The sequence below is a fragment of the Meleagris gallopavo genome, chromosome 1 (assembly GCF_000146605.3).
Source record: "Meleagris gallopavo isolate NT-WF06-2002-E0010 breed Aviagen turkey brand Nicholas breeding stock chromosome 1, Turkey_5.1, whole genome shotgun sequence".
Lineage (NCBI taxonomy): Eukaryota > Metazoa > Chordata > Aves > Galliformes > Phasianidae > Meleagris > Meleagris gallopavo.
In genome coordinates this window covers 43,312,774-43,327,357 of record NC_015011.2, presented here as the reverse complement: position 1 = coordinate 43,327,357, position 14,584 = coordinate 43,312,774, and the positions used below count along the sequence as shown (strand labels likewise).

Sequence of the window (14,584 nt, the reverse complement as noted above, 5' to 3'; positions counted from 1 at the left end):
CCTACAGGAGTGTCCAGCTAATACAGGCAGTTGGGGTGGAAGGCAGCGCAGAGCCGGTAACTATTGACCTCTGTTTTGTTTATCACAAAGCCCGGCTTTACGGGTAGCAAGAGGTCAGCTTGAATTTTTCTCCTCAGCTGTGTCTTTAAGAAATGCTTGTTGGGGTTTCGGAGGAAGAAATCACCCCACAGCCCAGCATGGAAGCGCAGTGCGTGATGCTTTCCTTCTGCCAGTTGGCTCCACACGCCCCAGAGTAATCCCCACTATTTCCGCATGTTAGGGGTGGAGGGAGGGAGCACCCTTGAGCTACGAGACAGCCTTCCCACGTAGGAACGACAGAGAGAGGAGTGACTAGTGAAGAGCAAGCAAACTCCCCAAGGTCACAGACTTTAACAGGCTTTGACATGCAGAGGCCTGAGGGAGTTGGGATGATGAGGAACAAGCGTATGTATGTACTGCACACTGTGTTTGTACTGAGGACTCAACCTTGTTTAAGGCTTTGTCTTAGCAGATGGCAAGCGTGATGGCTGCTGGGTTAACATTTTTCTGCCAAACTAGCCCCAGGCTGTTTTCAAAAATAAAGAATGCTGCTCTCTTTCCCAAAGCAAAAATAGCTGTCTCTCCAATTCTTTCCGTCAAACTATTATTTTATATGTTTCAGGAGTAAGTATTTAACCGGACGACATAATTACCATTACACAATTTTTAATTAACTACCTACAACAATCTTCCCTCTTCAACCATTGTTGTTTTGGTTTGTTTGTTCTTTGAGGCCATACCATAAATCTGATTTCCCTACAGTTCAGAGCAGTGCCTACACCACCAGTTCAGACTGCGCCCTGCCACTCTGCTCATACCACGTCTGCCATGCAAACACCCCACCATTATTAGCACTAGCAAATACGTAAGGCAGAACAGTACCAGAAAAGAGTGTCCAAACCATATATTAGTTTAGCTTATTCCTTCAGCAGCTTTTCTGTTTTTGGCCAGGACCCTCCTTATAAGGTTTGGCTGTGAACCTACTGTGCACACTGCAGCAGTCCCCATTGCAGCAGCACCTTGGGATCCCCTTCCTTCCTGCAGCGCAGCCAGATACCCCAACACCTCCAGGTGTGACCCAGTACTTCTCCAACCTGTAGGGCGCTGCTGCCTAATGCTTAACAGCTACCTACAAAACACAAACTAAGTGAAACTCCAGCGACCTTTGTTGGCATAAGTAAGTTCCACACAAACCAACCAAAATAACAGTCTTTGGAAATATGACGAGTTCTGGGGACAAACAATTCTCACACTCTTTCCTCTACGACTGAATCTGCTTGCACCTGGAGGTATGAGAGTGGGAACCCCCCAACCACACACACACACACATGCAGCTTCTCAGCAGACCACCAGCAACTGCTGAGCCAGAAGATGCAGCTGGAGTCCAGCAACCCTCCACAAGCGATGGAGCACCAATGGGTCAGATTTTACGGTGTCAGCCCAAATTCAGTAACAACATCACAGAGTGTATATCCATCAGCCAAGCCAGCTGTTCTCCCAAGTTCCAACAAGCCTTTAGCTACACTGCATGGAATTGCTGCTCTCCACATGGAACACGTCGTTAAGAGCGAAGTTTGCCGCGGCGACTGCAACAGCACTGCACATTTTTGGTGTGATAAGCTATAGTTAAGAGTTGAAAAGTACTGCTTTGTGAGTTAAAAAGCAAATCAAACAATGAACAATACAGTTGGAAACTTCAGGCCAAATGTTCTAATACCTGATGTTGTTTCCCAGAACAAAAGATCGTGTATGCACACTGTAGACACCTTCTGTTTGGAGCAGTGCTAACACGTGATCTCTCATGGGCATTGCATGTGAAGTGTCCTGCACCCGCACGCACACATGAGATGGCCTGAATCTGAATCCACGCTGCCTCCCACTACCTTTGCTTATGGACAGGACCAGAAAACAACAGAGTAACCAAGCAAGTTGTCCCATTATGCAACAGATGGTGAAACTATCTGTGCCAGTAGGCTGTGGTTTTCATTCCTCTGAAGGCTGCTTTCCTCCAGGGGATTCCAGTAACGGGACTAACTGAAGTGTGTTTTGACAAGTTATAACAGCACAGAAAACCCACCTATGAAATTACATCCTGGTAGCATCTTCCAAAGTAAACTGAAGACTTGGTATCACCGCTCACTTGGAAAACTACTATGCCATAGCTTTCATTTGTTATGAGCACATAGCTTGAGGTTTTTTTTGTAGATAACAAGTGTTGTTATAGGTACTGATTTCAATCCCCACCATCACTAGGTGTTTGTACCTGCACGGGCCTTGTATATACCATCTCCTGCAAGTATAAAAATAATTAAATAATAAAAAGATGCAGTCTTAATTTATTTTCATCTACTTTCTTTCACTCTACGTAATAACAGTAAGCACAAGGGTCACTCTTTCTGTGTCATGTTCTTAGGTTGCTCCAGAAGATTTTGTCTCTACCTGTTCTTGGAGGCAGACCTTTGGTTGCCACTGTAGCAGTTTTTAGGAGCAGATAATCCATGACATCCGCGACTGTGCTTTCCCTGTCCTGACCAACATATGCCAGCAGAACTGGGAACAGACGGTAGATGGGGCAGAGCACAGCTGGATCTAAGCTAAATAGCCAGTCCAATCCTCCTTGTTAAAATGGAGATTTTTGCACCATGACTGAGTTTAGGCTAGAAGCTGTTTAATGCAGGGCAGTGCCTTAAATTCAAATTATTTAGATTCAGAGGGCAGATGGCTCCAATACTAGTAACCATCTCCTCTTCCCCAGACAAGCTTTAAAATGCTCTTCATCAGAGCATTTTAGAAAGTGAGCTACCAGAAGTACGGATGCACTGACTCAGCTCCTGCTCCTGAGTTCAGCTGCAGCTTGGACCAGTGAGCACGGATCATCAATATCTACCAGAAAGACAAAGGAGACAGCAGCAGTGAAAAGGAAGGAAGTCCCACACTAAAACATTTCATTTTTCCATATTTTTCTTCCTGAATATCCTAAAACATAAAGCAGACACATTTTTTGCAGCAGTGACCAGGCTTTATTAAAGACAGGATATTGATATGAAACATTCATGGCCCTCAACTTAGCAGTATTTCTTCTGGATGGGGTAATGAAGCGAATTTATTACACATCAGTGCCAAGAAGCTCATAATAAAAATACAGATTATGGTTCTCAGATTCATCAACTCAAACCAGATACATTTGAAAAAATACACTACAGCAGTAGGAAGAATGTAAGTCTCATAAGATACTTGAGTTACCAAAGCTGCATATGAAATACATATTTTACCCAACAACAGGATACAAAGTAAATTATTAGATTTAAAAATTCCGGAACAAAGGCACTCTGTGAAGACATGAGAAAGAGACCCTTTCTCGTGTTATCCCAGGTGCAGGGCGTAAGGAGGAAGATATATAGTTGTGTTGGACATAAACAAAGCATGCAGATTTTATTGCATTTCAAGTTGCTGATTTTACGAGACTTGATATGAAATAATAAAGCACGGATGAAGCAAGACAGACAAATACTGCCACTTCTCAGGAAGCCTGGTTTCGGAGAAGGTTCAGGCAGAACACAACCATAGCAAACCTTCCAACAATTCTATCCTGATCGCTTGGTCTGCTGTTCTCCGTTTCTGACCTTCGTTTCTTTCTTTGCTGTGTCACACCTACTGGAGAATCAGCCAAGGGGGAGCCATTTATTAAATTCTTAAGAGTGAGCTGTGAATATTTCATTATGCTTCTGCCACATTCTTTGTAAAAAAGGAAGATCCCTCTGCAAAACGTTCCCAGAGCTTGCCTGCATTGCATCTGCATGGCCTACACGGCCTCAGGAAGACGCTACACGTGAGCATGCTGCAAAAGAATGAGCTCATACATCTTGAGGTGTGATTGAAGGCAGTGTCACTATGGAAAGTTTCCATGCATCACAGTATAAGGGACCAACCAGGTAATGACTCAACACTCTTCAATGCCAGACGTGCTACAAAGGGGAAAAATTTATTCTCATTTTAGTGCCAAGTACTTCCAGGGCTTCTAATTCCTCACTTCTTACAGCTCACCCTCAGGAAAAACAATGAAAAGCAAAGCAAAGCAAAATAAAACAAACAAGCAAATACCATGGTGTTTCTAATTTCTCTCCAATAGAGAACATGCAAAAAAGCATTTAAAGCTGCTTTAGTTTTGGGAAATTACGAGTCATGAGACCTGTAGTGTGTGTCTGTGTTTAGGCTGGGAATGTAATGGAAAAAAAAGAGAGCATCAGTGACTCTCCAAGAAAGATTTCATGAAAACAAGGTGGAAGGGAGTTTGTTTGGATTTAATGTTTCCCCAGCAGCATCTCTAATCCAAACATTACAACACAGGTCAAATGGAGGGAAGCCAGAAAATGAAAAGCATTAAAAATAGCCCTTAAAAAGGAAAGTGAAAGTGACCGGTCTCTTTCCACCTTGTGTGACCACAAAATATAAATCCATGATTAAAAAAAAAAACAACAGAAACAAAACAAATTTGGGCTCCGGTACCAACACTGACTGTCAGTAAATATTGCAATCTATGCATGGGAAGTCCAACAGAGAACTACACAGCTCCAGCTGCTAAAATCCTTTCAGACTTTGGTACGACTACTTGTATGTAAACTTAGATTAAAATATTTCATTTGTTGTCCGACAGTACTGACTTAAAAATCACACTGCAAGGTACTTGTAGTTTTAACGCATCAACTTAGTCCTGCAAGTCAGTGCTACAAAACAGTGACGACAATTCCACCACATCTAAAATACAATGATCTGTCCTCAGCCCTTTGTCCCAGCACTTCCAAGCTGTCTCCTCACAGACAGAAGTTCAGCAAAGCTCTCTCACTATGACTGTCACCAAGATCAGAAAAACGGCATCTGGCAGCTGCCTTGGTAGTAATTTATAACCATAAGGTTAAGTCTTAACGGCTTCATACCCCGGCTAACAGCCTGGTTCACACATTGCAATACTCAAATTTTCTTCTATATGATCCTTTGAACTGAAGGAAATTAACCTTTTTAGTGTTTGATAACACTCAGACTTTGCATCCTGATGCTGATGCAGTCTCCTTTCTCCTTTATTGCATGGGGCCTCAAAGTTTAAGGAGTTGAGGGAAAAGAGAGCATCGTGGCAATGGAAAGCAGTGACATTGTCTCTAACAGATTCGCATAGACAGGCTTAGCCACAATCCCTCTCAATGCCTCGTAAACTGGCAATATTGCAAAATGTTCATATGGCAATTTTTCTCCCTCCTTCCGCTGCACTTTGAGAACAAGGCATGCAGCATTCAACAGGGAACCAGAGGGTTAAGCATTAAATTGCCTGAAAGACAAAGCACTTGTGGCCCAAGCAAGCAAAAGCCTTCATCAAAGAAAGGGCAATTCCAAACCTCTTGTCAAGCACCATTGAGGGAAAGAAGTGATCTTACAGGAGCATGAAGCAACTTGAAGCAACAAAGTAAGAAATGTTCAATTTGGGAGAATAGATTTGGGAGGTGAGTTTTTGGAGGATGCTGACAAAGCCTGAGACGTCAAGTCTCTCTGGAGGAAATGAGGCTGGAGGGAAACTCTCTCAGAGGCTGGGGAGGGGAACTTCTGTCTATCCTGACATGTCATCCTGACAGAACAGCAGCAAAGGAGAAAAATGGAGAAATAACATGTTCTCTATTTTGGAATTCACCTGGAGAGGGAAACTTGTTCAAATGCTGCAAGCTGATCACTTCAGACTTCTGAAAGGACCAATGTCTACATTTCTTGAAAGGAACAGGCACACGTAAACAGTGCTCCGGGGAAAAGACGTTGCTGAAAGGTATTGTGCTGTGTGCTTAAAATGGAAAGAGAAAACTGCTCCAAACAGCTAAGGGCTCTACAGAGACCTGAACAATGGGAAGTGGGAAGTGCAGACCTGAAGGATTTCAAAGACTGAATTTTGATGGGGCTTCATATACCTTCCTGAATGCCGAGTCTCCCTCAATGCCATGCATGTTGTGAGTTGGGCTACGGACAACATGATCCACAATGGCTGGCAAACTGATCAACAACCTGCTTACAGAGATGAGAGGTGCCAAGCCATGCTCCTCCAGAGACGTGGGGCATCTAGCAGAGTGCCAGAGTACCAGCAGTCTCTCAGCCCAGAATCTTCTTTCAGAGCTGGACAAACCCTTAATTTCACAGGTGAACAATGCTACAGTACTCTTTCCTAACACCTGAGCACCACTGCTGCTGCTGACCCATTTTGTCCAGTATCCCTGGGTCTGAAGGGTTCGAAGCTACACCTCTAGGTTCCCAAAGGCACTCTGCACTCCCCTCCCTGTCAGTGAAGCTGTTCTGGCTGCTGGTTGGCACAGGGAGCACATGTGGCTTTCTGGCCTCCTGCCTAGGTGCTCGGAGCCTTCCCTCTTGGCTGGAGAGGATCCTGATCCACCACACGACCCTCACCAAGCTACACAGTTTTAGGATGATAATAAAGTCAGTTCTGAAGTCTTACAGGGCAAACATTCCCTTCAGACCTGAGGTTTCTGGAGGGTTTGCAGTGACCAGAAAACCGCTGGGCCTGAGCTGCAGAAGGAGGTGAGTCTCACACAGAGCACCACGAAACTTCCTGTCACAGCGATCCCAGCGGAAGCCAGGGAGGAAATGGGAAAATTGAGTCAACTGAGTCAGCAGTCGTGGCCAGGAATGTCTTTGGTTTCTAAACTGCCTGATTGAAAAAGGGGAAAAAAAAAAGAAAAAAAAGGCTGTGGTAGAAGAAGCCCAGTCAATCAATTAGTCAGTCATTTCCAGTTCAAATATTTCCATAAGTGCTTGGCAGTGATTTCTATGCAAGGGATGTCTACTGCTGGTGAAAGATTTCTTAGATGGCAGAGAATTCCTCTTGATGACAAACTCTCCTCAGACAAACTCCAGTCTAGGCAATTTCCCTTTGGAAGCCCTCGCAGCTTGTTAATTTGTTCAAGGATTCTGCGCCTTCTTAAAAGAAAAGCCAGTTGGCTATCAGTGGCATTTGTAAACCTGATACACTGAGAGAGAGACAGTACTGAAGTGTAGGAAAATTCCTAAATTTAAGACACCAGCAGCATATTACGTATTTGACCTGAATACTGTGCCTTCAGAGAAAACATTTACACAAGTCCTTGATGTGTCCCAAACAGCTCCACAAACAAGTTGTGCTTAAGAATAATTTTGTCTATTACTGAAATTCTGCTGCATCTGAATTATAATGTGGCAGCTTAAAGCTGGTAACTTAAATAGAAAAGCATACAGCTAAATGTAAAGAGAAGTACTGCAATCTTTTATATTCTGATAACCTAAGCTCCCCTTTAAGTTCTAAAATCTAAATAATTTGAGATTTCATAGTTGTTTGAATGTAGGTATCTCTTTCTTCAGAAAATATTGTGGGTTTTCCATCCATCCTATAAGCTCAGTACAGATTAACAAGATAAGGAGCTCATGATCTGGCTCTGTAAGCAAGCAGCAGCGATGTTCCGCTTATTAAAGCTATATTAAAACATATACGAGCATCATGGCAGTTCTGTCACCTTTTGCTGACAGGTGATGTCCTTTGATCACCTTCAAGACTTGGTTCACTAATCAAATTGGTCTTGCAAGTTTGCTGAAAATCCAGAAGGCCTGCCAAGAATCTAGAAGCTGTTCTCTCTTATCCACATCTTCGTCACAGCCAGACAGCTGCCTTGCAAGTCAAGTAATATGCATATGAACAGAACATGCCTGAGTCCAAACTGGAGAGCAGGGCACAGCCAGGCTCTGATTATTAATCCCAGATAGGACCATACTCCCACAACGGGATGCACACGACAGCAAGCACGCAAGTAGGATTATGAAAACTAATGACGCAAAGACAAATTTTAATTATGGCATGTAAGTGTTTCCATCGGGCAAAAATGTTTCAAAATACATCCTCATTTATTCCTAAACTTCAAAAAGCGTTCACAGTGCCAGTAATGGAGGATCTGCAATTGCAGCACTTGGTGACTTTGTCTTATTTTTCTTCGTTATGCTTACAAACTACATATGAGGAGAAATGATAAATATTCCACATCCTGAAGAATGCTTTCTTTTAAAGAGATCTAAATGATGCCTTTCTCAGAGGTTTGGGAGGGGGAGTCAAGGGGTTTTTTTTTTAGCTCTGAGATGGGAAGTGAAGTGCTCATCAGCTGCAAAGTGCTACTCTAATATTACCCATGCAACAATTACCTCTGCAATAACCTTCGTCATATTAAATTACATACTATCCTTCCTCAGCTGGAGAATAAAACAAGAAAAAAAACAAAACCCAACACTGAAAATCCATTGCACAGTACAGTGTCTGTATAATGAAGATGAAGATACTTGCTGCAAGGAAGCCATGTATCTCTTAAGAGCTCCTTGCCTTTGTTCGAAGTCTTCAATAAAACCTTAGTGATGTCACCTTACCTATTCCAATATTCACCTTACTGATGCAGTGTTACTGCTGAAAATATGTATCTATGGCAGCATAATTCAAGAATGTTATCATAACCAGTCATGAGAAGTTAAACAATGAGGACAATTTTGCCTTCTTAATTATTAATAATTCTTGTAGCAACCCAAATATTCTCATGAGGTCTTTTTCCATATAGAGCAGAGGTTGATTAGTTCCCTTACTTTCTCTGAATAACCAATAATGGTCTGTCTTTTTCTATTCCATTCTAAAAATACATCTGTCTGTACTTGCGAGCTTTTAGCAAACACACACAGCTATTAAAACTTTGAGTTTTTAAAGTGTAATTTGCTCTGAAAAGTGCCTCATCAAAAATACATTACAATTCAGTACATTTTATGCGTTGGCAACTTAAGGATAAAATTAATTCCATTTACAAGGTATAGGCTTGGGGGGAATTTTTGGCAATGTCTTTTCTTCTCAGTCCCATTCACTACCTACAAGCTGAAAACTCAGCTGTACTCTTTGATGTAGTCATTAAGTTACTGGTAAGAGAAGCTATGGAGGATAAGATTTGCATTTAAGAGAACAGAGCAGCGTAAGCAAAAGCAGAAAATAATAACTGAGAAACAAGTTAATTCAGTGACACTGTATATTAAATAGTTCATAATTGCACAAACTGATTAGTATTCTGGGAGAAAAAAAAAGGAACAAAAAAGGAACTGGTAGGTTTTAAGATGTTGTGGGCAGGACATGTTCCTCATTGATGGGTAATTCTCTAGCAAGGCAATAAGAAACCAGAGCACCAGCGGTGAGGGGAGGTTGAGAACACCTTTACAACAGAGATGGACGTTAACAGAGCTGACTGAAAAGCTCAAGGGTTCTGCTCTGAGATCTGCAGCCCCAGAGCACAACTTGAATACTAAATTATGGGTCTCCACGCACACTTAGGCTGGCAATGCGCTGTGCCATGGAAGGCGGCTCGGCATCCCTAGGGTGGGCCCAGCCTGTGACAGTCCCATGTCCCACACCCAGCTCCGGTTCAGGTAATGAATCTGGCCATAGCTTTGTGAAGGCCTCCCTCAGCTGGACCAGAAACATTGATCATGTGTGTAACCAGCATGTTCACTGGAAAGAATGTGGAACTGCTTATGCTCTTTGACGTGTATTTACGCTGTGAAGCAAATGCCAGCTGCTGACGTCTCAATAGAGAGAGGGTATTGCCAGCTCTGTCCTGGCTAGTTTGGATCTCTGAAAGTAATCATGGCTTTCTTTCTTCAGCCTTTAGAAATCTTGCTGAAACCAGTTCCTGGCTGAGAAAGGAGACCACTTGCAGCAAAACAGTGATCAGTGTATTCCATAACATCTTCATAGATAAGCTTAGGAAGCGTGGGATAGATGAGCGGACAGTGAGCTGGACTGAGACCTTACTGGCAGAAGCTCAGAGTGCTGTCATCACTGGTGCAGAGTACATTTGGAGGCCTTTAGCTAGCAGTGTTTCCCAAGGGAAGGTACTGGGTCCAATCTTGTGCAACTTAATCAGCAATAATCAACTTAATCAACTTAATCATCTTAATCAGCAACATGGATGAAGGGACAGAATGTGTTCTCAGCAGTTTTATTGATGACATAAGGCTGGGAGGAGTGGCTGGCACACCAGAAGGCTGTGCTCAGCAGCACACATCATTCAGCAAGACATGGACAGGCTGGAGAGATGAGTGGAAAGAAACCTTATGAGGTTCAACAAGGGCAAATGTGGAGTGCTGTACCTGGAAAAGAATAACTGCATGCATCAGTACAAGTTAGGGGCTGACCTGCTGGAAAGGAGCTCTGCACAGACAGTCTCAGAGGTCCTAGTGGTCTACAGGTTGGTCAGGAGCCATCAGTGTGACCTTAGCCAAAGAGGCCAGTGGTATCCTGGGGTGCATGAAAAAGAGCATGGCCAGCAGGTCTCTGGTAAGGCCACATCAGGAGTACTATATCAAGTTCTGGGCTCCTCAGTTCAAGAAAGAGAGGGAACCTCTATAAAGTTTGGCAGAGGGCCATGATGAGGGGCCTAAAATATCTCCCTTATGATGAAAGCCTGAGAGACCTTTGATGGTTCTGTCTCGAGAAGACTGCAAGGGGGTTTTACTGATTTCATACGTATCTTAAGTGTGGAAATCAAATGGATGAGGCTGGGCTCTCTTCAGTTGTGCCCAGTGACAGGGCACCAACTGCAACACAGGAAGTTCCATACAAACATGAGGAAGAATTTCTTGATTGTGAGGGTGGCAGAGCACTGGAACAGGCTGCCCAGAGAGGCTGTGGAATCTCCTTCTCTGGAGATATTCAAAATCTACCTGGACACTCTCCTGTGCAACCTATTGTAGAGAACGTGCTTTAGCAAAGGGGTTAGACTTGATCATCTTCAAAAGTCCTTTCCAATCCCTGCAATTCCGTGATTCTGCATCCTTGAATTCATGCTCCTGCAATTAAAATGCTGGCTTTGTTAACACCTTTGTCAGCAAAGAGAGCAATCGGTATCAACTTCTCAAGAATTGCCCTGCTCTTCAAATTTGCAAGTTTACCTCCTGAAAGCGAAGTGCTAACAGAGATCTCAATACAGATTGCATCATTTCAGGAGTTCAAGAGCTCTCCTGTTCTCAAAGAAATGATGAAGCAAAACGTACTTGTTTTTCATGTCAAATGTCACAGAGATCACATCCATCAGGTTCTCCACTGCAGACTATTGAGAAAAGTGTGAATACAGTATCATAGTTACAGGCAAAAGTTCCAAAGCTTTCATGGGATGTCATGTCTTCTAAGCACCATGTCTGGAAACTATACGTTCAGCGAGGCTCCCCAAAACATTCTGGAAACATATAGGATTTGTGCACACACAGGGAAGGTGCTCCAGCCCAATCACTGTGGTGGGCCTACAGTGAGTTCATGCCAGCTTATCAACGCCCCTCCTGCACTCAAGGGGACAAAACCAACTGCACTATCCAGGTGTGATCCAGTGACAGCTCAGGCAGAAAACTGTTTCCTTCCATCCACAGGCCCAGCTTTGCTTGATAGAGCCCAGTCTGCTGTTGCCCCCTTTGCTGCTGGGGCGTACTGCTGGCTCACGTTCTACTTGCTGTGTGTCACAATCCTTCCAGCACAGCTGCTCCCCAGCCAGGCAGTCCCCAGCCTGCAATGCTGCCAGGAATCTTCTTCCCACATGCAGAACTTCGCATTTGTCCCCACTGAATTTCATAAGGTTATCACCTTGTCGAGGCACCTCTGAATGGCAGAGCTTTGTGCTTTACATACTGACTGGTTCTCCCAGTAAGATGCCACCTGTAAACCTGGTGAACGTTCACCTGGCATCCTCCCCCCCAGCACCTGGCTATTAATCAGGTCATACCCTCCGACAGATCCTGTGCTACAATGCTTGCCAGAAGTCCAGGCTGAGCACAGCTCATTAACCCTTGTCAGAGTCCATCCCAATCTCAAACCACCACAGAGCAAGAGACTGCATCACCTATGCAAAAATGAGTGCTTTCACAACAGCAGTATCACAAACTGTTTTGTGGCTTACCGTGTTTCAAAAGATCATAAAAAGTATGTGCTTATCTTACTTGGACTAATTGAGTCTGTGGGCACTAAAAAGCCACCATCTGTGCACCGAATACATAATCTTCTTGAAAGGATTATTTGTCCTCATACTTCCCATTTGGTAATCATATTTTTATATTTAGTACCTATCACCATGTCAGCAACACTCACTGAATACAAAGGAACAGAAAGACAGATGCAAGCCACCCGTGAGCACAGGTGCTTACCAGGTTAACAGGTGGCTTGCACATAAAAAACAGTAAGGAAACAATTAGCTTTTTTTCCTCACCCTACAGTTTGCCAAACTCATAGACACAGGATGTTCTGGAAGTTGAACTAAAATAGGTTTCAAAACAGATTAGACAAATTTAGAGGATAAATAGTCTCCAAAACACAGTGATCCAAATGCTGCTTTGGACACACATGTGTCCTCTACATCATCAGTACCTCCTACCAGCCTCTTATAGAGAGCAACACTGTGCGAGGTAGGCTACTTTTCCAGGTCAGTGCACACCTTTTATTGGCCTTTCAAATACAGAGAAATGCTTAAAAATAGAGCCTCCCAACCAAAAAATAAAAATAAATCCCATCAATGGCTTCAGAATTAGATTCTAAGCTCCAGCAGAAAAATCCTACCATTGTATGAGATTTCATGGTACTTCAGGCTGGGGCTGAATACCTCTAACAGGCTATCGTGACATTAGATGCTATGGTACAAAAAAAGAAATGAATCAATCCGGAGAACCAAGTCCAAATCATCTGAATGTGTGGGAGCAATCATAAGAATGCTTTCAGAACTTCTTGGAATTGCTCTATTAATATTAACAGGTTATGTCAGCATCTTCTAATAGCATTCACTCCTGCAGCTGGCTAAACTTGAGAGAAAATTTTGCTTCAGAAAATCATCTTTCAGCTCCTTCTCGAAAATTCTCCTTTGCTTTTTGCCTACAAAACCTCAGCAGCACTTCAAGCACTGAGTTCAGTACATACCAGCTTGGTGACAGATATCATTCTGTTATGCGCTGTGGGCCATGGTGGGTTGTTTATTTGCTAAATAACTGCACTGGTGTAAATAAAGGTCAGGATTTCTGAGAGGCCCAGCAGATTAAGATCTCAGCTGGTTGGCCTAAAAGACAAATCCTTTTTTTTCCCTGTAACTCAAAAGATGGAATTGCTTTCTTCAAATTTGGTAAGAGGCAACGGAATGTGGAAAAAGCTGACAGGGCAGTTTGGACTGCATCGAGAAGGTGGGAAAGACAATGTGATGAAGGATGCTGAGAGTACTTGGGTAAGACACTTGAGAAGTGACATGAAGATAAAAAGTTTTGATAAGAAATTTGTAAGGTCATTGTGATACCGATTATATTCAAGATCTACAAGCAGGGTAAATATAATAAAAGTGAGGTAAATACAAAAAGAAAGCAAATCTGATGGTTTGATTTGTATGATTTTTAAGGCCATGTATTTGGAGCTTTCTCTTTAGAGCAGAGATCACCTAAATATAAACATGAGCGAGATCTCAGACTGCTAGCGGAGCTACACATTTTAAGGATACCTCTGATTTTAGAAACAAAGCATGTTTCTCCTTAGTCTAGCTAAGAACTTCAGGTATCAAATAAGTTATTCTGTGCTATGGTAATTTATGTAAAGTATGACAGAGCAGAACCATCTATAGAACGAAGATGACACTTTGCATTTACATAATCGTCCTTGGTTATTCCCTTAGCCCATAATAAAATGCCTAGCATAAAAATAACAGCAAAAATACAGTAATTAAAGCAATATTTCAAAGTCCAAAATCATCTTACAACAAATACTGATTTCCCAACAATGCATTACTTTCTACCATCTTCTCATTCCTCTGCAGAAGAATCAGAGCTATTGCCATGTTCTTAAAACAAGTCCCCAGGAACTGTAATCTACTGATTGCTGAAATGCATTATAAATGCTGATATTATTTTTAGGCCGGTTATTTGCATAAACAACCTTTCTCATAGTTGGAGTTCCTACAGGAGGGCCAGATAAAAGCAGCTAATCTGCCTGGCAATTCAGGCCAGAGATTTCCAGAGAAGACTAGCAGAGCCGACAGGAAGCTGAATCCCGATGCACAGACATGTGTTTCTAAGTTGCAGGCACAACAATCTGTTCTTCTAATTCATGGGACCATGGAAACGACTCAGCCAGATGTCGGACACTCTCATTGGTTTCAGTGAGAGGACCAAACGCAACGACAGAACCATGGCCTTTCCACAGGTGTCGCAACGTACTTTGTGTTGCCCTGAGAAAATAATTTCACTCAATTATATGGGTTTCTTAATTGCTCAACGTATTATTAATTCATATCGGTCTCATCTTTAAGGTCTTACACGTCCCTACGATGACAAGAAAAAAACAACATGTATTTGTTGTACCTTCCATCCAAGGATCAGAGGGTACCCTACCACAGCGCTAAGCATTTGTCAATTAGCCAAATGTTCTCTCCGTTGCACACGTGGATGTTGTGAGGTACAGCACGTTTGCTCCTTGCCCATCATTTCCCTGCACCTC

General features: G+C 42.9%; 1 protein-coding gene across 4 annotated transcripts in view; it reads right to left on the bottom strand.

The window, feature by feature from the left end:
- The window catches only part of CRADD (CASP2 and RIPK1 domain containing adaptor with death domain), a 73,790-nt gene that overhangs the window by 16,387 nt on the left and 42,819 nt on the right, over window positions 1-14,584 (bottom strand). Inside the window, exon 5 of one of the 4 annotated variants that reach the window (XM_019613833.2) lies at window positions 3,047-4,004. The exons of the other annotated variants lie outside the window; for them this stretch is intronic. Within the exon in view, the coding sequence (XP_019469378.1) occupies window positions 3,949-4,004 (56 nt within the window). The 3' untranslated portion in view covers window positions 3,047-3,948. Of the gene's footprint in view, window positions 1-3,046; window positions 4,005-14,584 lie in introns of those variants that run through there. 4 annotated transcript variants of the gene reach the window in all.